Source organism: Pseudophryne corroboree, chromosome 1 (genome assembly GCF_028390025.1).
Source record: "Pseudophryne corroboree isolate aPseCor3 chromosome 1, aPseCor3.hap2, whole genome shotgun sequence".
Lineage (NCBI taxonomy): Eukaryota > Metazoa > Chordata > Amphibia > Anura > Myobatrachidae > Pseudophryne > Pseudophryne corroboree.
Genome location: NC_086444.1, coordinates 561,673,545 through 561,696,418, shown reverse-complemented (window position 1 = coordinate 561,696,418; position 22,874 = coordinate 561,673,545). Strand labels below are relative to the sequence as shown.

Below are 22,874 nucleotides of genomic sequence, written 5' to 3'. Positions count from 1 at the left end.
GGAACGTGAGTACCTGGCACTGTTGGGGAATATCTGGCACTGGGGGCATATATGGCACGGAGGGGTATATGTGTACCTGGCACATGTGGGGGGGGGCTATATTTGGCACTGGGGGCATGTGAGTACCTGGCACTGTGGGGGAATATCTGGCACTGAGGGCATATGTGGCACTGGGGGGGTATATGTGTACCTGGCACATGGGGGGGGCTATATTTGGCACTGGGGGCATGCGAGTACCTGGCACCGTGGGGATATATCTGGCACTGGGGACATAAGTGGCATTGGGAGCACAGCCCTAGCAACAAGCACTACCCCCTAGCAACGAGCATGACACCCAGTGCATGAAACCCCTGGCAACGAGCATGACACCCTGAGCATGAAAACCCCTGGCACCGTGCATGGAACCAAGAGCATGAAACCCCTGGCAACGAGCAGGTAATTTAAAAGTAATTAGAAGACTTACTGTAGGACTTAATGTGTAATGGGCATTGCAGTGTGTGGCATAATGTATCATGGACATTGCGGTGTGTGTCATAATGTGTCACAGGCATTACGGTGTGTGGCATACTATATCACGGGCATTGTGGTATGTGGTATAATGTCCCAGGGTCATTGCAGTGTGGCATAATGTATAACGGGCATTGCGATGTGTGGCATACAGTATAACGGGCATTGCGGTATGTGTCACAGATATTACGGTGTATGGTATACTATATCACGGGCATTGTGATATGTGGTATAATGCCTCAGGGTCATTGCAGTGTGTGGCATAATGTATCACGGACATTGCGGTGTGTGTCGTAATGTGTCAGGCATTACGGTGTGTTGTATACTATATCACAGGCATTGTGGTATGTGGTATAATGTCTCAGGGTCATTGCAGTGTGTGTCATAATGTGTCACAGCATTGTATGTGCTATAATGTATCAGGGGCATTGCAGTGTGTGGCATAATGTATCACGGACATTGCGATTCCTGTCATAATGTGTCACAGGCATTACAGTGTGTGGCATAATGTGTCGGGGGCATTATGGTGTGCGCATATTGTGTCATGTGCATTACTGTGTGTGGCATAATGTCTTAGGGCAATTGCAGTATGTGGCATAATGTATACTGGGCATTACTATAAGGAGGAAAAATGACAAATAATGTAAGGGGCATGAATCAGGATTATTTTTCTTTCCTGTGGTGGCTAACGTCTGGGCGTGCAGGTTGCAAAACTGGGGTATAAGGTAGTCTTTTCATGCAATATCACGCCCCTTTATGCGAAGCCACGCCCATTTCGATGAAGCCATGCCCCTTTTTTTGCGGCGCGCACCTGTCCCTTCAGTAGTGCCAATTTGGGGGGGGGGGCGAAGAATTTTTTGGCTTGGGGGAGAAAAATTTCTAGTTACGCCACTGAACCCAGGCATACTTTATGTGACCTCTCCCTCACCTCTGTGCACACAACCTGCACTTCTTACCGTCTCAGGACCACCAAAGGACACAGGAGCAACAGAAAGAGCCGGATCACTCAAACAGCATCAGTAAACCAGGTTCTGATGCATTTCGTCATTAGACTTCATCATAGGGCTGACTTTGGTAAAGCTGATAGGCAGTCTTAGCTGACGGCCAATTAATTATTTCTTGTTAGCATATGCAAAGTTGTTAATCTATCAACAAATCATGGTCTAATAAACTCTCATTTATCACTTGGGGAAGGCTTCTAGTATTTAACCCTTAGTTGGGCTGCAGTCTTATAAAGTTTGTTTCCAATAATGCTTGCTATAAAGGGCTAGTAGCAGTTTTATTTTATAGGACCAGAGCCGGCCCTAGGCATAGGCAAACTAGGCAATTGCCTAGGGCATCTGATATGCCTAGGGGCACAAGCAGCTTCTGCTGATTTAAAATGATATGCGGCATGCCTATATTATGTGTGTAGCATTTTGTATGCAGATACAGCCACAGTCGCACACAGTATATAGGCATGCCGCCTATCATTTTAATCAGCAGAAGCTGCTTGTGCATCCTAGCCACATAGCAATGCAAATAAGATGTATTTTAATAAAAAATAGGCACCTGACGTTAGCAGAGCTGCCAGTTGACTCACGCCAGTAACTATATGTGTCATTATGTGTATAAGGGCATTAATAATGTGTAACATATGTGTAAGGGGCACTGTGTGTGTTATTATGTGTATAAGGGCACTAATAATGTGCGGCATATATGCAAGGGACATTATGTGTGTCATTATGTGTATAAGGGCAATAACAATGTGCGGCATATGTGTAAGGGAAATTATATGTATAAGAGCATTAATAAGGGTTGGCATAATGTGTAAGGTGCATTATGTTTATAAGGACATTAATATGTGTCATATGTGTAAAGGGGCATTACTGTGTGGTATTATGTGTATAAATGCATTACCAATTGTGGCATTATATGTATAAGGTCCTCTACTGTGTGGCGTAACGTATAGAAAGGGCACTACTGTGTGGTCTAATGTGAATAAAGAGCAATATGGTGTGGTGTAATGTGAATAAGGAGCAATATGGTGTGGTGTAATGAGAATAAAGAACAATATGTTGTGGTGTAATGTGAATAAGGAGCAATTCAGTATGATGTCGTGAATGAGGGGCACTGCTGTGAGGAGTAACGTATATAAGGTAAAGTGGTTCTACTGTGTTATGTAATGTGAATAAGGGACACTATCGCATTATAAATTGTGAATAAAGTTGCACTACTGTGAGGCATAAGTTGAATTGGGGGCACTATTGTGTAGCCATGCCCCTTGCCAGCAAAAACACATACCTTTTTGGGGTGTGTGCCGAATGTGCACACTGTTCTTATTTAAATTACAGGGGGTAGGAAAACAAAAAAAAGGACTGCTATGGGTGGGAGGTGATGGTGCTGGGAAAGGGGTGCAGGGCCAGAGGCGGAACTAGCGGTGGTGCTAGGGGGCACCAGCCAAAATCTTGCCTAGGGTATCATACTGGTTAGGGCCAGCACTGTATAGGACTTACCATGGTCACCATTTTACTGTAACAATATTAACTCTATAGTATAACTCCATTTCACCCTCAAATTACCACAGGTTCAGATTTTCAATAGCAATGTAAAATGTATCAAGAAACATAAAAAATAAAAAAATACATACCAATTACCCAGTCATACACAGATGACACAATAAAACAGCAAACAATACCAATTACACAATAACCCCTACTAAATCAATCATACATAGTTTAAAAACATAACCTTATGAACTTCTATGGGGGGTATGCCGTTAGCTCTGATCATCGCGGAGCTAATGAATTTTCCCCACTGAGTATTCAATTAGGTCCGTTTTGAAGGCATTTTCGTCAATGGCTTTTTTTTTTTTTTTTTTTTTTTAGTGAAAAGGAATTTCCGAAAAAGGCCTCAAAATCTGCAAAAATGGCCAGCGTTTCGAGGGAAAACATGTGGATTCGCCAATCCACATGTTTTCCGACCCTGCCGCATTTTTCACCTAGGTGACATTTTGGCACTGCTATTGCATAGGGCGAATCCCCATTCGCACTTAAAGTAGCAAAAAAACTCATTTTTTTCACCTAGGCAAAAAAAAGTAGCAAATTGTATACTCCCCCCGCCCATATCTCCAGCTGTATACTCACACAGGGAAAAAAAAAATTACAATAAAAGGCGTTATTTCATAGCCTTCATATAAGCCTGACATTTTAAGATCCAGAATGTTTCCCTGTTCAATAGATGATTCTATCCACTCCACTTTTACCAGTTAGAACTACCTCTATGCCTTTAAACTTCAGTCTCTCTGGACTTGCATTGTGATGTAATTTGAAGTGTCTGGGAACACTTTGGTTTTTAGTTTTAAAACATATAGAGGTATATTCAATTGAAGTCAAATCCATTCCGACATTCATTTGTCGGAATGGATCCGACCTGGGCTATTCAATGCATTCTCAATTCGACTTTAAAAAAAGTCGAATTGAGATGCGGGAGCTGAGACGGGGGAGAGGTGCGGGCAGACGGGGGAGAGCAGCGCTACAGCTCCCCGTCCCCGCATCACAGCCGCCGCTCACGGCAGTGTCCACCCGGCTCCAGCAAGCAAGGTCTCGCTTGCTGGAGCCGGGTGGACGCTGCTGTGAGCGGCGGCTATGATACATTCTCCGGTGCTGCTCTCCCAGTCTGCCTGCAGCTCTCCCCGTCTCTGCTCCCGCATCTCACTTCGACTTTTTTAAAAGTTGAATTGAGATGGTCGAAAAAGGGTCCCAAAACCAAGTCGAATTTCAAATAATTTGGGGTTAGATTGAATAGGTCGGAACCCCTTCCGACCTAAAAAAGTCGAAAACTGCCGTCTTGTCGACAGACGGCAGCTTTCGACTTCAATTGAATATACCCCTCAATTAACTTATCATGCAAAACAGGTGATAATGATCATCATTTTCATATGTTGGTTGAAAAACAGTCATTAACTGAAACAGTAACAGCTGTGTAGGAGGCTTAAAACTGGCTGAGGAACAGCCATACTCTACTACAAAGGTGAGGTTGTGGAAGACTGTTTCATGTCACAGGTCATACACCGTGGCAATACTGACCACAGCAACAACACACAAGGTAGTTACTACATTAGAAAGGTCTCTCCCAGGCAAAGATTTCAAAGCAGATTGGGGTTTCAATAAATGCTGTTCAAGCTCTTTTGAAGAAGCACAAATAAACGGGCAACACAGACGCAGTGGTTGGCCAAGAAAACTAAGTACATCAGATGAAAGACAAATCATGCTTACTTCCCTTCGAAATCGTAAGATGTCCAGCAGTGCCATCAGCTCAGAACTGTCAGAAACCAGTGGGTCAGGTACACCCATCTACTGTTCGTAGAAGTCTGGCCAGAAGTGGTCTTCATAGAAGAATTGCTGACAAAAAGCTATACCTTCGACGTGGACACAAGGGCAAGCAACTCAAGTATGAAAACATGTAACTGTGGTGTAGAAAAATGGCAGCAGGTGCTCTGGACTGACGAGTCAAAACTTTTAATGTTTGGCTGTAACAGAAAATGACAACAATGTGCAGCATACAATGGCGCTGAGACCGTAAGATGTAGGGATATACTGAGTGAACCAAAGTGGTTTAAAATACAGTACATTTATTACAATGAGAACATATGAACATGCATGAACAATTAATGGGTTAAAAAATTAAAAACATATGGACAAATAAAGTACATCATGAGTGCAGCTTGGACTGGGAGACAGTGTCTTTATCAAAGTGCTCGTGCAATGAGATGGTAATCAATCTCTCACCATCTGTTGGCCCCGCGGTGGGCTAGCTTTAAGAAAAGCAATGCTGGTCCGGCGCTGATATAGCCCGGCACCACCGCATGGGGCAGCAATCAGCTTTTGGATCCTTTACCGCGAAGTCACCGCTCCTTTGTCCAGTCCTCAATCCAGATACAACGCGTTTCGGTCATTTGCCTTTGACCTTTCTCAAGTTTTTTGGATTGAGGGTGTAAGGCTGGGAGGCTCTTTTATACCCCACAAATAGTCTTTAGTCCTGACACCTGTGTTACCACGGAGCGCCACATCTCGCCGGCTCGTCCCGCCGGAAGTGACTAACTCTGCGTTCCACCGCCATGAAATATAAAACACTTTGGTAAAAACTCAATCTAAAAACCATTTTAATTCAAAATCAGCATTGTGACCGTTAGGTTTTAGTGAATTTAAATCAAAAATCCAAAGTGTTTTATATTTCATGTGATTTTAATTTTCTTTTTTATCTTCTTTTATCTCTTCTATTGATACGAGGGGACTTATCTGCTGCTACAACATCAAAAATTAGTGACCAACTCGGGTAATAGGGAAGGACTAGTGGGAATATATAGTACCACAAAGATTGGTCAGAGTTGGTCCTCTTCTTAAAACGTACTAGAAGATCCCCATCTCAAAATGAATCTCTGTGACACCAATAATATGGGAAAAAAAAGAATCTTTCCAGTAATAAAGATGGCCGACGGAGATTCATGAAAGATAATTCTAGAATAGGAGTTTACATCGATTTCAACAACCTGGTATTCAGTATGGTACTTTATGGATAGTACAGACACAGAGGGACGACTAACACTAAAAGGATTGAATACTGATGCGTCTGCGGCGTCCGGAGGAGTACTTCCGGTGATGCACTGGAACGCAAACTGAGACACTTCCGGCCGGCGGTGGAACGCAGAGTTCGTCACTTCCGGTGGGACGAGCCGGCGAGATGTGGCGCTCCGTGGTAACACAGGTGTCAGGACTAAAGACTATTTGTGGGGTATAAAAGAGCCTCCCAGCCTTACACCCTCAATCCAAAAAACTTGAGAAAGGTCAAAGGCAAATGACCGAAACGCGTTGTATCTGGATTGAGGACTGGACAAAGGAGCGGTGACTTCGCGGTAAAGGATCCAAAAGCTGATTGCTGCCCCATGCGGTGGTGCCGGGCTATATCAGCGCCGGACCAGCATTGCTTTTCTTAAAGCTAGCCCACCGCGGGGCCAACAGATGGTGAGAGATTGATTACCATCTCATTGCACGAGCACTTTGATAAAGACACTGTCTCCCAGTCCAAGCTGCACTCATGATGTACTTTATTTGTCCATATGTTTTTAATTTTTTAACCCATTAATTGTTCATGCATGTTCATATGTTCTCATTGTAATAAATGTACTGTATTTTAAACCACTTTGGTTCACTCAGTATATCCCTACATCTTACGGTCTCAGCGCCATTGTATGCTGCACATTGTTGTCATTTTCCAAATTTATAGGGATTTATGTGTTTATCCCCCCCGGTGCAGTAACAAGGCTGCTTAGTCTGTTTTTATTGCGCAACTCTTGTCAGTGTACACCCATTTTTCTGGCTGTAACAGAATGCAGTTTGTTCGCTGAAGGGCTGGAGAGTGGTACAATAATGAATGTCTGCAGGCAACAGTGAAGCATGGTGGAGATTTGGGTCTGCAGATAAGCAAATGGAGTTGGGGATTTGGTCAGGAGGGTTGGGTTCGGGTGACCGCCGTTATCACCATACCTACGCCGGGATCCCAGGTTTTAGATGGCCAGCGGGGGGCAAGCGCTGTAAAGCCTCTTGCGGGCTCGCTATGCTCTCCACAGGTTCTATTCCCATTCTATGGATGTCGTGGTCACCCACGAGTGGGAATAGCCCTTGTTGGTCGGCATCCCGGGCTGTTCAGCGTTTGGGATTCCAGTGTCGGTATAGTGACTGGCAGTCTCCCGACTGCCAGCCACATAACCGCATCCTGCTCAGGATTATTGGTGTCTTCAATGCTGAGAAATACAGGCAGGTACTTATCCATCACGTGTTTGGGATTACATGAAGAGACATAAGGATTTGAGCATGCCTACATCCACAGAAGGTCTGTGGTTAGTTGTCCAAGATGTTTAGAACAACCTTCCTGCCGAGTTCCTTCAAATATTGTGTGCAAGTGTACCTAGATGAATTAATGCTGTTTTGAAGGGGGAAAACGGTGGTCACACCAAATATTGATTTGGTTTAGATTTCTTTTCTGTTCATTCACTTTGCATTTTGTTAACTTATAAAAATAAACTATTGACACTTCTATTTTAGAAAGCATTCTTAATTTGCAGCATTTTTTTTCCACACCTGCCTAAAACTTTTGCACAGTACTGTATATATTTTATACACACACACACAAACACTATTATTTAAAAGTGATTTTGCAAACACCCCCCCATCCAACCATATGTTTTGGGGGTATTTTTTTGTGTGTATTTGGATTTCACAACTGTCCGGGAAGTATAGAGGTTAATGATCATAATAACTATCATTATAAAACCTTGATTCATTTTCCTCTTCATAAACCATATTACTACTTGAGATTATTTTATCCCTGTGGAAATAATCCATCTGCCTGGAAGCCTCTTTTCCATAATAACACTGGACATCTGCCAGCTGATTCTTCCTGTAAAAGCCGGATACTTCTAAAAAGGCCAAAAAATTCATACTTTTAAAAGCGCTTTTTAAATTCTGAAATCTGTTCTTGCAATAAATCAGTTGTATTTTTCCTAGTAATGATGGACAGTTCCTTTTGATCAGAATCTAAGTATATAGGTGTGTGTGTGTGTGTGTGTGTGTGTGTGTGTGTGTGTGTGTGTGTGTGTGTGTGTGTGTGTGTGTGTGTGTGTGTACACTGATGTAAACCTAAACTGGGACACGCTGCTTCACTTTCACGAAGCAAACACTATTATCACTGGACCCAGAACTTAAAATGAGAGACACTGCATCTTAAACCCATTGATAAATGAAACACTGGGATGACTGAAGAGCGTAATGTTGGCTTTATTAAACATAACCTGTTCATAAATCCTTATTCATTGCTTGACTGGGACTAAGAATCACACTTCTGATTACAGGTTGAGTATCCCATATCCAAATATCCGAAATACGGAATATTCCGAAATACGGACTTTTTTGAGCGAGAGTGAGATAGTGAAACTTTTGTTTTCTGATGGCTCAATGTACACAAACTTTGTTTAATACACAGTTATTAAAAATATTGTATTAAATGACCTTCAGACTGTGTATATAAGGTGTATATGAAACATAAATGAATTGTGTGAATGTAGACACACTTTGTTTAATGCACAAAGTTATAAAAAAATATTGGCTAAAATGACCTTCAGGCTGTGTGTATAAGGTGCATGTAAAACATAAATGCATTCTGTGCTTAGATTTAGGTCCCATTGCCATGATATCTCATTATGGTATGCAATTATTCCAAAATACGGAAAAATCCGATATCCAAAATACCTCTGGTCCCAAGCATTTTGGATAAGGGATACTCAACCTGTATTAAGATGTGATTTCCAGCCAACACAAGAATACAGCTGGACCCATACTGCACATGTTCTGTATGGGTGCTGCGTATGCACAATGTACTGCCGGTTGGTACATTGCGCCTTTTTCCTAATGGCGACGGGACCTGTATCTTGGCCACATTCACTTGTTTGTAGTCTATTATAATAATAATGATATAACTTATGCATGACAGGTTTAAGCACAGTGTTAAAAAAAAATTACATTATTACTTAGGGGGTAATTCAGACCTGATCACTGTTGTGCGAATTTGCAAGGTGACCGATTATCGATCAACTGCGCATGCGTATGGATCGTAGTGCGCACATGCGAGGCCAAACTGCAAAAAAAAATCCTTATTTTTTGATCACTAGGCATACGCAAGTTGATTGACATAAAGTGGACATTTGGGGGTGGTAACTGCACATTTTCTGGAAGTGTCGAGAAAAACGCAGGCGTTCTCAAGCATTTTCAGGGCATGTTTCTATCGCACTGTAGGAGTAGGTCCTGGGCTACGCACAGAATTAAAACAAAACATTCAATGGTGAGTTGCGAACGTATTTGCAGCTGACCGGTGTTTGGAAAACTTTTTGCATGGCGTACACAGACTTATAGGGCGGATATATTTACCCTGTCTAGTCGGCGACTATCCAATCGCAAACATCTATAACTTTGCAGAGGAGCAATCAGGTCTGAATTAGGCCCTTAGTTCTGTATTTCTTTAAAAAAAAAAAGATATTAAAATGCACTAGTAAGCCTGAGTTTGTTATGTAGTTTATAAATCGTCTGTACGTGGTGTTTCCTTATGTTACAGAAATCCTACTCTGGTGAGAACACAGCTAGCATCATAGCCCGCTCCTGCGCTGCCACAGCCCTCTCACTCCTAGTCCCAGTGCTTGTTGTGCATTTTAAGGAAAAGGTGGAAGAAATTCTTAGTACTCTGACAGCCAGGTTACCTGGGAGGCCAGAAGCAGATGATTCCCAACCTCTCCAAGTGCACATGGGACTGGCTGTGGGAATGTTTCTCTCCCACCTGTGTGAAGAGAAGGTCAGGTACGTTACCGTTCAGGGATACACTTCTAAACATGTTGCTCTCTGCAAACTGATTTGTCATATTTTCTGAATACAGTATGGCAGAGTGCATATATGTGGTATAGAAATGTATTTGATTATCTGGTGTAGATATTTTATTCTTAATCTTAAATGTTCATACTAGTGGAATTGAGATTGTACACTTACTGATGATCGTACAAAATTATTAACCCACTGCTTTATTCTTGAGATACAGTCTTCAAATTCATATAGGTGTAGCTTACAAAGTATTTTTTATGTTAGAACAGTGGTTCCAAAACATTCTTGAAACACAGTGCCCTAGAGCAGGCATTCCCAACCGCGTTCCTCAAGGCACACCAACAGTGCAGGTTTTAGTGATATCCAGGCTTCAGCACAGATGGTTAAATCAAAATAACTGAGGTACTAATTAAGTCACCTGTGTTCAAGCCTGGATATCACTAAAACCAGGACTGTTAGTGTGCCTTGAGGACCGTGGTTGGGAAACACTGCCCTAGAGTATCAGCCAAAAACTTAGCAAAGACACATAAAATAACCTGTTTGTACCGGTCATCCTTAGGCTCGGTTATGTGGTGCTGGACAGGGTTGCGCTTCTCTTTGTCCTTACATCTGATGATTGGCAGCCACTAGCACTGGTTTTGCCTATCACATGAATCATAAATAATTTGATTTGGTCCTGGAGCACCAACCCGTGGCACACTTGTAAGTGCCCTCAGTTTGGGAACCAATGTCTTAAAATGTTTGGTTTGTGATGGGTAAAATCTCCTGCAGTTCCTTACCTGATTGTGGTCTTGTTTAGGAAGAAAGTTGTTTTCTAAGATTTCCATCTCCAAGAATCCAATGAAGTAAAACCTTGTTTTTAATGTTTTTGAAATCCACAGAAAAAACATACTAATGTGTACAGCGTCCGGTCTGTGGCTTTCATACTCTGTAATACTACAATGCACATTTGTGTGTAATATAATACCATCTAGGCGTGTGACCTCCATAAGTGTCTCTCTTCCTTTTCTGCAGTGATACTTCTGGTCAGCAGATGAACTTGCTCATAATGAAGTCACTGGATGCACTAGAGGCTTGCTGCTTTGACTCCAGCCTGGACCACAAGTATGTAATATGACATAATATTATATACAGGGGTTATTTTGGCAGCTTTAGCAAGAGGCTTCCAAAAGCACTAAAGTAAGAATATCAGTAACTCTTCCAAGCCTAAATCTGACCTATTCTTGAATAAACATTATCTAAAACCAAGTAGCATTTTGATAGAGTGGTATGGTCCTCCTATGGTAACATTGCTTTCTTTGTGATCAAAAAAAGATTTGTAAGTAACTTTTTTCTGCCAGTTTATAGCAATCAGTAAACACGTCCTCCGCTATGGTCCATGTAGTTAGCTTGAAATATACTTCGACAGTAGCTATAAATCTGTTTTTCAAAGTCTCCAATGTCTGTGTTGACCCAGAGACACTGATAAATGCTGCCTCTCACAATGTGATGGCTAAGCAGCATTCAGTCTCAGCTCCTGGGTTAGATGGAGAGTATTATTGATGTTGGCTTTTATTATAAAGCATTATGCTAAATCACAGTCTGGTTACGAATTACATTGAAAGTGTGCATTTTGTATGCCAATAAGGCTTTCAGTATAATAAAATAGCTGTGGCCACACTTTTCCCACATATATCTGGTCAATCATGTATTAGTAGTTACTTTGCTCCGGGCACTGATAACCCAATAGCAACCCTAAATGGCTGTCTAGCTGAGCTCCATGAGTGGATGAGTGCCAGTTGGCTGAGACTGAACCCGGATAAAACAGAGGTCCTTATGATAGGACCGCTACAGCAAAGGATAAGATTGCAGCATAGCCAACCAACTGGACACAGTCGGGGATTCAGAATTACAAACCACTGATCGTGTGCGGAATCTTGGCATCGTCCTGGATGGTGGCTGGACACTTAAACATTAGATATCATCCACAATCAAATCCTCATTCTTTCACCTGAGGAACATAGCCAGAATCAAGCACTTAATTCCCTCAGATGATCTGCCAAAAGTCATACATGCATTTGTATCATCTCGATTAGACTACAGTAATGCCCTCTACCTTGGTCTCCCAGCAAAATAATTGCACCACTTACAGCTGGTGCAAAACACAGCTGCCAGGTTGTTAACCAACCAGCCCCGCTCTAGCCACATAACAGCCATCCTCTACTCCCTTCACTGGCTGCCTGTAAGATGGTGAATCATCTTCAAGATTGGCTTACTGAGCTTCAAAGCCAGGGCCCAAGGTACTTGAAGCAGCTTCTGTCCCCATACTGCCCCACTCGATTACTGCGACCTGTAGATGAAGGACTCTAAGCAGTACCTAGAATCTCCCGTAATTCATCTGGGGGTTGAGCTTTTAGTCATGTGGCTCCGACTCTATGGAACTCACTTCCCCGCACAGTGCGAGAGGCCCCAACTATAGAATTTTTCAAAAGTAGACTCAGGCTTTCCTGTTTACTCAAGCATTTCCATAATGTCCCCTTAGTATCTTCATGCTTCTGTATTTTATGAAAAGCTGTTCTGTACTTCATTATTTTCTGTACTATATTATGCTCTGTATCTGTTAAGCACCATGAGTCCTATTGGATAAAGAGCGCTATATAAATAAAATCATTATTATTATTACTGTCTTCCAAACTTTAGAAAGAATCTTAGAAAGATTCTTAGTGCCACTTGTTTGAACCATTGCAATGTCCAGGCACCCATGTTATTTATAAAATAGCTTGTCAAGAATAATGATCTTAAACTGAGTTTTAAAAAAAATCTTCCCTAGACTAATTTAGGCAAATAGGTTAAATTGTTCTTTCCACCTGTGCATTTAAGTCTCACCAGCGTTTGTGCTCTAATGCATGTACGGTCTCATTTGGTGCACAGAATGTAGTAATTTAAGCAAATTATCTTATGCCCATGAAGAAATCAGTTATCTTGCTTTGTTGTATGTTCATTAGCTTTGAAATACTGCCATCTACTGGTCATTTAAAAAATGATCACTAAAATAAATGATCATTTTCTCAACAAAAAAAAAGTGCACTATGATCATTACTGTGTTGGTAATATAAGTACATGTAGTACATGTCATAATACTTACGATATCTCGGCGGCCGGGATGCCGGCAGTCAAAATACAGACTGCTGCATCCTGGCACTGGGACCCTGAGACCTAAACAGTGAGGTACCTAATCCCTAACCCTCTCTCCTCGCAGCCTAACCCTTCCCGGAGGTGGCTAACCCTAACCCCCCTCCTCCCCGCAGCCTAAAGATAACCCCCTTCTCCCCCCTAATGCTGGGATTCTGACCAGATCCCTTGAAGGGGCCCTAATGTACAATATTTGGATAATGTTACATGACATTGTGTTATAGCAGATTATGCTGGCAAGGTAAACAAAGAGAGTGTCAAATAAAATATATTCTACCACTAGGTGATCATATTAACTGTGGGAATTATATCATTAGTGTAACCAGTAATTGTGTATCTTTTTTTCACTCTCTTACCAACCAATTTTTCACAAATTTCCCCCCCAAACTAGCAGCTCTCTGCTTACATAAATTCTAACAAATATAACATTGTTTTCTAAACCTGCCATAACACAAGGGAAGCTTTCAGGTGATTAGTTTCCTGAGGAAACTGCAGAATTCAGCACTGGTGCTACCTTGAAAGCAGGGAGCTGTGAAATTGGATGACACATCTTTGGTGGTGTGAACATGTAATGCAGGGATGGGGAACCTTTGGCCCTCCAGCTGTTTTTGTACTACACATCCCAGCATGTCCTGCTACAGTTTTAACATGGCCAAATAGCAAAACTGTTGCAAGGCATGCTGGCACGTGTAGTTTAGCAGCAGCTGGAGGGCCAAAGGTTCCCCATCCCTGATGTAATGGAATGTCCATGAGAGTAAAAAACAACAGTTAACGTAAAACAACCAAAATAGAATGCAAGTTCTTGTAATGTAAATCTAATACTTACAGTATTACTTGATGCCCAAATATAAATACTATTGTTTTTAAAAGTATAGCTGGTTAATTTATATATCAAAGATGCTTTTTATTCAAACCTATTTTTATTAATTTTGATAGTACAAGCTGTGCTTTACTATTTGATAATGGTTCCTCCAAACTGACTTATTGCTGCTCACACTTACATACTCCATTATGGCAACTTCCTGAGTACATGTCTGCAGAGGAGTAGGCTGACCTGTCACTCATGTCATTCACACATGTAGCGAAAATTCCACTCATTACTCAGACCTGTTGCATAGAGATAATAGAGAAGGACATACACGTCTGTTATTTCAGATCACACCCAGCAATACATAGCTTTTGGCATGAAGTACTGTTAAATACTGTAGTGGTTTTAATTGCTTTCTAGCACATACAGAGTTTAACAGTGTCGGACTGGGACATAAAGGGCCCACCGGGGGAATGCTGTTGTAGAGGCCCATGGTTAAGGGTGTGGCCAGGCTCCACTGGGGTGTGGACAGCCACCACAGAGGTTTGGCTACCTATTACAAAGTACATGTTCTGTACCCCTTGGTAAATATATAATAAACCATATTCTGTGAAGTGTAATGCATAATTCAAGTGCACTAGAATAGAGTCTGGAACCTGATCCCTAGAGGAGGAGGAGGGCCCACAGACCGGGGGGGCACAGACAGGGGGGCCCACTGGTGGTTTCCCCTGTTCCCCTGTGGGCCAGTCCGACCCTGGAGTCTAATCATTAACAGTTATGGTCTCTGTGGCTCTTACATGTAATAAAAAAAAAGATCATTTACATCTTTTGGATATCAAAACTGTAAACCTTTGTATTACTTAGTAATGGCTTCTTATTTAATTATTTATTATAAAAAAAAGTTGTGTAATAAACTATTATGTCTGCTGTAATTCTATTGAATGATGTGTTTAATGAATTCATTACAACATTCAATGAAATAGCAAGTCAGTGGTTGTATCAGATATGAGAGTCTGAAAACCCCACTACTTGTACTTAAGCATTTAATAGGTTTATATAAGCTCAAATTGTGGAGGTGTTTATCCTTATTTTAGTGAATGTATGTAATTGATCACCCATTAAGATGCAGCCTCTGATTATATCTTTGTCAATTCTTTGCACAGCATTGGCTGCATTTTAGGAGTGGGCCTGGCCCTGACTTTCATGAGTCAAAACAGTCAGACTGACAGCCAAGTCCATGTCTCAACCACTCTCCGTAAGCTCTACAATTGCCTGGATAATAGTACTGACCTCAGCCGTTCTGTACAGGAGGTAACTGGTTTTATGTCTGTGTCGGCTGCTTTGGCCTTTACCTCATCAAAAATGAAATTGTTCCTTAAAAGCATAGGACCAATAAAAATATAAATGCCTTTGTTTGTTTTAAGTAACATTTCAACTTTTATAATAGCTGTAGGGGTGTATTTAATTAGAGTCGGAAACTGCGTCTTGTCGGAAAGACGGCAGTTTCCGACTGGGATAGGTCGGAAGGGGTTCCGACCTATTCAATACGGGGAAACTCAACTTGTCGAAATGCTGTCGAAAAGCAGATGGATCGGCAGAATACCAGCCGATACGCCTGCTGCTGTCGGAAACGTGCCAAATCCGACAGGTTTTGGCCCCCTTTCCGACAAACTCAATCCGGCTTGAAAACAAGTTGGATTGAGATGAGGAGATGGGCTACGGGGATCGGGGATGAGAGGTACATTGACGGCCGTCCCCTGGCCAGGTACCTCTCTCCCTGCAGTGCCTCCCCCACTGCCGCAGACATCACCCCTGCTGCCAGCTTCCGTCCGCCGATCTCAGCTCCCCCGCCGGCCGCCACACTGTTTCCCCCGCCGGCCGCCGCTCACTGTTCTCACCACCGCTGCTTTCAGGGCACCCGGCAGCCGCTGGCAGCAGCGGCAGGACAAGACACAGGGAACGGCAGATTTGGCCGCTCTTTAAATAGGGATTGTCGGGTCCATTCCGACAACTGCATGTCGGAATGGACCCGACTCTTATTGAATATACCCTATAGTGTTAATGATAAGTTCACCTTTGTGGACGTTGTACTAAAGTTAACTATTTATCTATCTAGCAGAGTGCATATAGTGTTTCCTGTATGTGAAAATAAATTACTCTGTTCGATGTACAATAGGGATTTTAAACCAGGTGATGCAGGGGTCAGGGTCAGATTATGTAGAGGACTCCATCCCTCTTTTATCGAATTGAAAAATATTCAGAAGAAGATGCTTTACTGTCATTGCTTTTCCTGGTGGTGCTCAACAGTATGCAGTACTAGCAGTTTATTTTCTTGTATAAATTATTCTTAAAACTAGTTCGGGAAACAGTAAATATCAGTCACGTACTTTCAGAGATGATTAAACGAAATGTCTGATGACAAGTCCAGAGTATGGAAGATACTATAAATCGTGAAAATTTATACTTTGTTATAATTAAACTATAATTTGTGTACATGACAACGATGCAAGATTGAAATGGAAGAACACATTGGCGCACAAAGTGCTTTATGAAAGGGACAAGTCAATAACAGAAACAGTAGCAATATTGCAGTAGAACAGAAGTCAGCATGGAGATGAATGATCACAGTCAAGCAAGTTATTAAGCATTAGACCAGTAGTTCCCAAACGGTACAAACTATCTGGGTTGAGATAGTTGGTATCTTGTTACATTATTGCAATGCCATTGTATTATACTTAAATTCATTTTGTTTCTGGGAGACAGGTCCAACTGCTCTAGTGGATACCTCCAATATCCTGGCACTTGGATGCCGGCCGTCAGAATACAGACAGCGGCATCCCGATGATTACAATCCCGACACTTACTAATTATGTAAGCCAGCCCTGGTCCCTAATCCACCTGTCCCATCGCCTAACCCTATACCCTCCGCCCCCCCTCCCCCTTTTCCTGCAGCCTATACCTAAACCTCCCTCCCCGTAGCCTAACACTCCCCCCACAGCCTAAACCTAACCGGCAGGGGATCCTGACCGTATCCCGGTCTAGTATTTGGCTATTTACAAGCGTTAACCAGTCAGTTGGGGGTGTTATCCTGCAGAACAATAGGAAGCCATTATCTTACAGCTTCCAGCTTTGCATTGGTCTTTGTGTCCCGCTGGATTCTTAGGAAATACTGTTTCAGAGTACAGTTTCCTTCTTCAAAGAGGAACAAGAACACAAGGGGTGCTCCTTTAAGCCTCTTTGGAGAGAGAATTGACTGCATAGGAAAGGAAAGAGTTAAACATCTGGTGAGGGGTGGACCTAGCTGTTAGGAAAGTACAGCCTTTTTAAGGGGAGGGTTTGATATATATATAGGGAAGGTGAGGCCATCTTAGTTCTCGTGGTGGTGATTTGCTTTCCCACCCTCCCGCCCTGGTGGTAAGAAATTCTGGCACGTGGTGCTTTGGCGTTAAGTTGTTGGCTGGTTTAGCGTTGGCTATTTATTGGCGGAAAAGAACGGCAGTTTTGTATTTGTATGGAAAACTGTAGTGTTTTACAGTTTGGTGTGGTTTAGGTGCACTCACCTCCATCGACTTATGGCCGCTTGACCACCCGTCCGGAAAGGCAGCGGCAGGGCACCCAGGAGCGGTGGGTAGTCACTGTGGGGGTTGAGTTGTCACCTATTACCGGTTTGTGATAAGTTTTAGTAAATTTATATGGTTAGTTATTTAAGGTTAATTTAGGTTAATTGAGCCGTTCTTTTGGGCCGCCACCATATGCCGGCTGGATCGGCATATTAATTAATTTCTCTATTACAGGTTTGCTAATGGATAGGGACAAATAAATAGCTAGCAATTTTCTGCCAAAATTCAAGTCTCCGTGTCGTTATTTCTGGTTCAAGGTTATGAATGCTTTACTTTTAAAGAAAGAGGTCCACCAAATATCACTAGGATGTTTAGTGTGTAGAATGTGTAGACACTGTACAAAAATACTGCAGCACAGAACTGTAAATAATGTTAATACAGGATTTATCAAACGTGCTATAAAATATATTTTACATACAGCATTTCTTGTCTAGTATAAGACTGAGAAAACTAAGCATTTATTAAATGTGTGTTCATTACAGCCTTTATTATACGTTATAGGTCCTCTCATACTCAGTTGCCTGTGTCTCTGTATCAGCCTTCAGTGCAGGCATTCTTGGTGCTAAGGAAGCTGAAGAACATATGAATAAACTGCGAATATTGACAGAACAAAACCAGCAGGTTAGTATACATACTGTTTGATTTTTATTATTGTGTACCAGTGTCATAATTATGTTTAGCATAACGCCCCATCTAATATAATTTATGTTGCTAATTGAAGTCACTGAGAAGTTCTGTGACCATAAAAAAATAAAATGCTGTGAGTCAAGTGCTTTTATGTAGACCACAGAAATGCAAGGCGACTTTTAATATTCATGATAGTTTACAAAACGGGGTGCATTATTCCTTTTTTAATTTTCTCCCTTTATATATATATATATATATATATATATATATCTCTCTACATAGTTTAAGTCCCTAGTAGGTGTCTGTCTATCCGTTTGGACTAATCTCGAGAACCACTGGACTGATTTTAAAGCGGTTTTCATAATTCTGTAGAGCATTTGTAGAGGTAGGTTTAGGTGTATGAAACATTAATCTATGACAAAAGGGAGCCGAGCAGTGACAATTTTAGTGAAACATGTCAAAGAAAATAAACAGCCTCCAAGCGCTTTCTTGGTTAACGCTGCATTAACCAACATACTTTATTTTATACAATGCAGAGATTGATACGTATTATCCGATTTCTCCAGAAAAAATTATGTAATCCCTGTTTACTGATAAAAAATTTCAGTTTTTCCCTTTATTTACGTTCCTATTTTTTTTCTGTAAAAAGTTTCTTTTTCCTCAAAGTAACATTAATTTAAAATGTTTGTTTTTCAATACTTTTTCTGTGTTTTAAGTTTTTGTAGACATTTTGAGGTAAAGTCAATAGGAACGGGTAAGGTGACGATCGGAGGCGCATATGCGGCCGGCCGGTGTGAGAGTATACACTGCTCTCGGCCATAGTAAATGGTGTCTGTTGTTGCGTCAAGACGTCTCTGTTTGAGGAGCTCTTTAATTAAAATTTAGGTATTGTATTATCATTATGCTAAGATGGAAAGTGAATGCCGTTTTACTTCAAACGAGTCCAATTCCAAGAGTCTACTTTGGCATGACAGTAAATAAAGCACAGGGACAGACACTTAACGTGGCTGGAGTTGATCTAAGTGGAGAATGTCTTCTCGTGGACAACTTTATGTGGCCCTTTTGCGTGTCATGTCAAAATGAAATCTTTTTGTGTTGATGTGAGGAGGAAAAAACAACTAATGTCTACAAGGAAATCTTATAAGACCTCTATTAAAAAAGCCTATCGCCGAAAATAGAAATTGCTCCCGTGCAAACCCATGGCAGGTCACTAGTGGTTTTGTTACTCCAGATGTTTTTGTCAGAATCAAATTGTTTGCTATGTATAGGTACTCATTAAAAATGAGAATACCCCCCAAAAAAGGGTAACATTTGCCAACATTCAAAGCACCACATGTACATTAGCTGTATAAAAAGTTGTTGTAGTCCATTGAAAAGGAATTTAGGATGAATTTCCTGGCAGTTTAACCTATAGAAAATACTTGTTTCTAATTGTATCACCAGGAGCTGAATGCGGTGGGCTCCTCCCCTTGATGTTGGCACTTATCGTGGATTATGCGGCACCCAAAGCATAATCCGCAATAACCGTGCTGCCGGGATTTATCCCTGATCCTATGTGTTTTCGTGCGATCGCAGGTCCGTTTATCGGCCAATGAAAACAGCCTGTAATAGTATACTGGAATAATAACCATCGGTCATTAATCGTTATATCCGCCCATTTTTACCCGCCGAAAACAAATCAGCACTAATTGGATACCATCCTTAGGGGGACATTTACTAAGCAGTGATAAGAGCTGAGAAGGAGCCAGTGGAGAAGTTGCCCATGGCAACCAATCGGCACTGAAGTAACATCTATCATTTACATACTATAAAATTATACAGAGCTGCTGATTGGTTGATGGGGCAACTTCTCCACTGGCTCACTTCTCCACTCTTATCACTGCTTAGGAAATGTCCCCCTTAGTCTAATGTCAAGGCAAACCCACATATATGTGACGTTTGGTAAGGAGTTGGCACTAGGGAGGCCAGTCCCGGGATTTAGGCCAAAAAATGGCTTGTATTGGAAGCTCCAATCCCGTGGATTGCGGGATTTACCTGCCCATTGTTTTTTCTAGTGCCAGGCAGCGTTGAGCGTCCTCAGGACGCACAGAGACGCTGCCCGGCTCCCTCCTTCTGGCTCCCCCTGCCCCCAGAGTGCGTACTGTGCAGCATGACATGATGTTAGAGGTCGCGCTGCGCAGTGTGAAGCCAGTCGCCCGTGCCGGCCAGACCACACCTCGCGGATCGCACCAGTCGCCCGTGAGCCCTCCCACCCACAATGGTGAATCTGAAGCCAGCTGCCCGGACTGCACATCGCCGCCTGCAAGCCCAGTTCCCACCCACTATGGAGAGTATTTGTGTGGGCTCATCTGGGGTGGCCGGGTATTTAACCCAATCCCGGGAATCCCGGGATTGATCTTTTGTCAATCCCGATACCTGGGATTGAAAAAAAGACCTGGGATTGGCCTCCCTAGTTGGCACTGAAGTATATAGTAATCAGCTTGCAGGTCACTAGACAAACAATAGTTGCATTTTGCAACTTAGATAAATATATTAGATGCATAGTATATAGCAGGAGAGCAACAGGTTTGCGTAGGGTTCTTATGTGTGATTCAGTGTCCTTCCTCACTCCAAAGAAATAACTACAGTATAACCAAAATGAACCCTATTTTTTGGGTGTGCTGTGGGGAATGATAAGCTCCACAGGGGCAGCGGCTGATGTGAATGATTAAATATGCTATGTAAAGAGCTGTGTAATATGTAATCACTATTGAAATAACTTTAAAAAAATATTGATACCCAAATCTATATTGGTTGTAAATAGCAGATAAGATTGGCAACAGGATGGATGCCTGTGGGATGTCTCGTTTTGATAGATTTAAGGGAGAAAATTTGCCTTCAGCTATAACTTATTGGTGCCTATTAGAGAGGTAGTTGTGGAATCTAAACCAGTAGCTTTAAAAAAGGGTGGAGAAGGCTGTGATAGACAGTGTAACATGCCATAATCCAGGTCTAGAAAACAGCACAAACTTGTCTCTCCATGTCATGTCTCCAGACATTTCTCTTATGTCTAGTTTTGAAGGCATGTTAAAACAGGATTTTAACACCTACCGGTAATTCCTTTTCTCCTAGTCCGTAGAGGTTGCTGGGGTCCACTTCATTACCATGGGGTATAGACGGTTCCGCAGGAACCATGGGCACTCTTAAGACTTTTCAATGGGTGTGAACTGGCTCCTCCCTCTGTGCCCCTCCTCCAGACCACAGTTATAGGAACTGTGCCCAGAGAGACGGACATTTCGAGGAAAGGATTTACTTTAAACTAGTGGTGAGATACATACCAGCTCACACCTCAACCATGCCGCACAACATGGCATTCAACATAACACATGCCAACAGGCATGAACTAATTACAGCAACATGCTGAAACTCATATAACACAACTTGTGTACTCTAATAACAAAACTGCAGGTAAAGTACGCACTGGGTCGGGCGCCCAGCATCCTCTACGGACTAGGAGAAAAGGATTTACCGGTAGGTATTAAAATCCTGTTTTCTCATACGTCCTAGAGGATGCTGGGGTCCACTTCATGACCATGGGGTTTATACCAAAGCACCAATTGACCGAACTTGAGGTCTTCATCGGCCAAGGTGTCAAACTTGTAGAGTTTTGCAAATGTGTTTGACCCCGACCAAGTAGCTGCTCTGCAAATTTGCAATGCCGAGACCCCCCCGGGCAGCCGCCCAGGATGAGCCCACCTTCCTAGTGGAATGGGCTTTCGCCGACGTCGGTAACGGCAAGCCAGCCGTAGTATGAGCGTGCTAAATCATACTTCTGATCCAACGCGCAATAGTCTGCTTGGAAGCAGGACACCCAATCTTGTTGGGAGCATACAGGACAAACAAAGACTCTGTTTTCCGTATTCGAGCTGTTCTAGCGACATAAATCTTCAACGCCCTAACCACATCTAGAGACTTTGACTCAGTGAACGTGTCAGTAACTACTGGCACCACAAAAGGTTGGTTTATGTGGAAAGACGAAACCACCTTCGGAAGAAAATGTTGATGAGTCCTCAACTCTGCCCTAGCTTAATGGAAGATCAGGTAAGGACTCTTGTGAGACAAGGCCCCCAATTCAGACACCCGCCGCACGGATGCCAAAGCCAAAAGCATCACCACTTTCCAAGTGAGAAACTTAAACTCTCTCTCTTGTAGAGGCTCAAACCCATCCGACTGAAGGAACTGCAACACCACGTTAAGGTCCCATGGTGCCACTGGAGGCACAATGGAGGCTGGATGTGCAGAACCCCTTTCACGAAGGTCTGAACCTCTGGAAGAGAGGCCAATTGTTTTTGGAAGAACACTGACAAGGCTGAAATCTGGACCTTGATTTATCCTAATCGGAGGCCCGCCTCCACACCAGCCTGCAGAAAATGGAGAAAACGTCCCAACTGAAACTCTTCCATAGGAGCCATCTTGGATTCACACCAAGACACATTTTTTTTTCCACATACGGTGGTAATGTTTCGACGTTACTCCTTTCCTGGTCTTGATACACGCACGGCCCATGCTGTAGCAGGTCCTCGCGAAGAGGAAGAGGCCAAGGATCTTCTATGAGCAACCCTGAAGATTTGGGTACCAAGCCCTCCTTGGCCAGTTTGGGGCAATGAAGATTGCTCGAACTCTTGGTCTTCTTATGATCCTGAGCACTTTTGGGATCAGCGGAAGTGGAGGGAAGACATACACCGACCGAAACACCCACTG

General features: G+C 42.5%; 1 protein-coding gene across 3 annotated transcripts in view; it reads left to right on the top strand.

Moving 5' to 3' along the window:
* The window catches only part of FOCAD (focadhesin), an 872,056-nt gene that overhangs the window by 777,747 nt on the left and 71,435 nt on the right, over positions 1-22,874 (top strand). For all 3 annotated transcript variants that reach the window (XM_063914161.1, XM_063914160.1, XM_063914162.1), the window contains 4 exons: positions 9,652-9,890; positions 10,923-11,012; positions 15,051-15,198; positions 18,009-18,128. In XM_063914161.1, the coding sequence (XP_063770231.1) occupies positions 9,652-9,890; positions 10,923-11,012; positions 15,051-15,198; positions 18,009-18,128 (597 nt within the window). The remainder of the gene's footprint in view (positions 1-9,651; positions 9,891-10,922; positions 11,013-15,050; positions 15,199-18,008; positions 18,129-22,874) is intronic.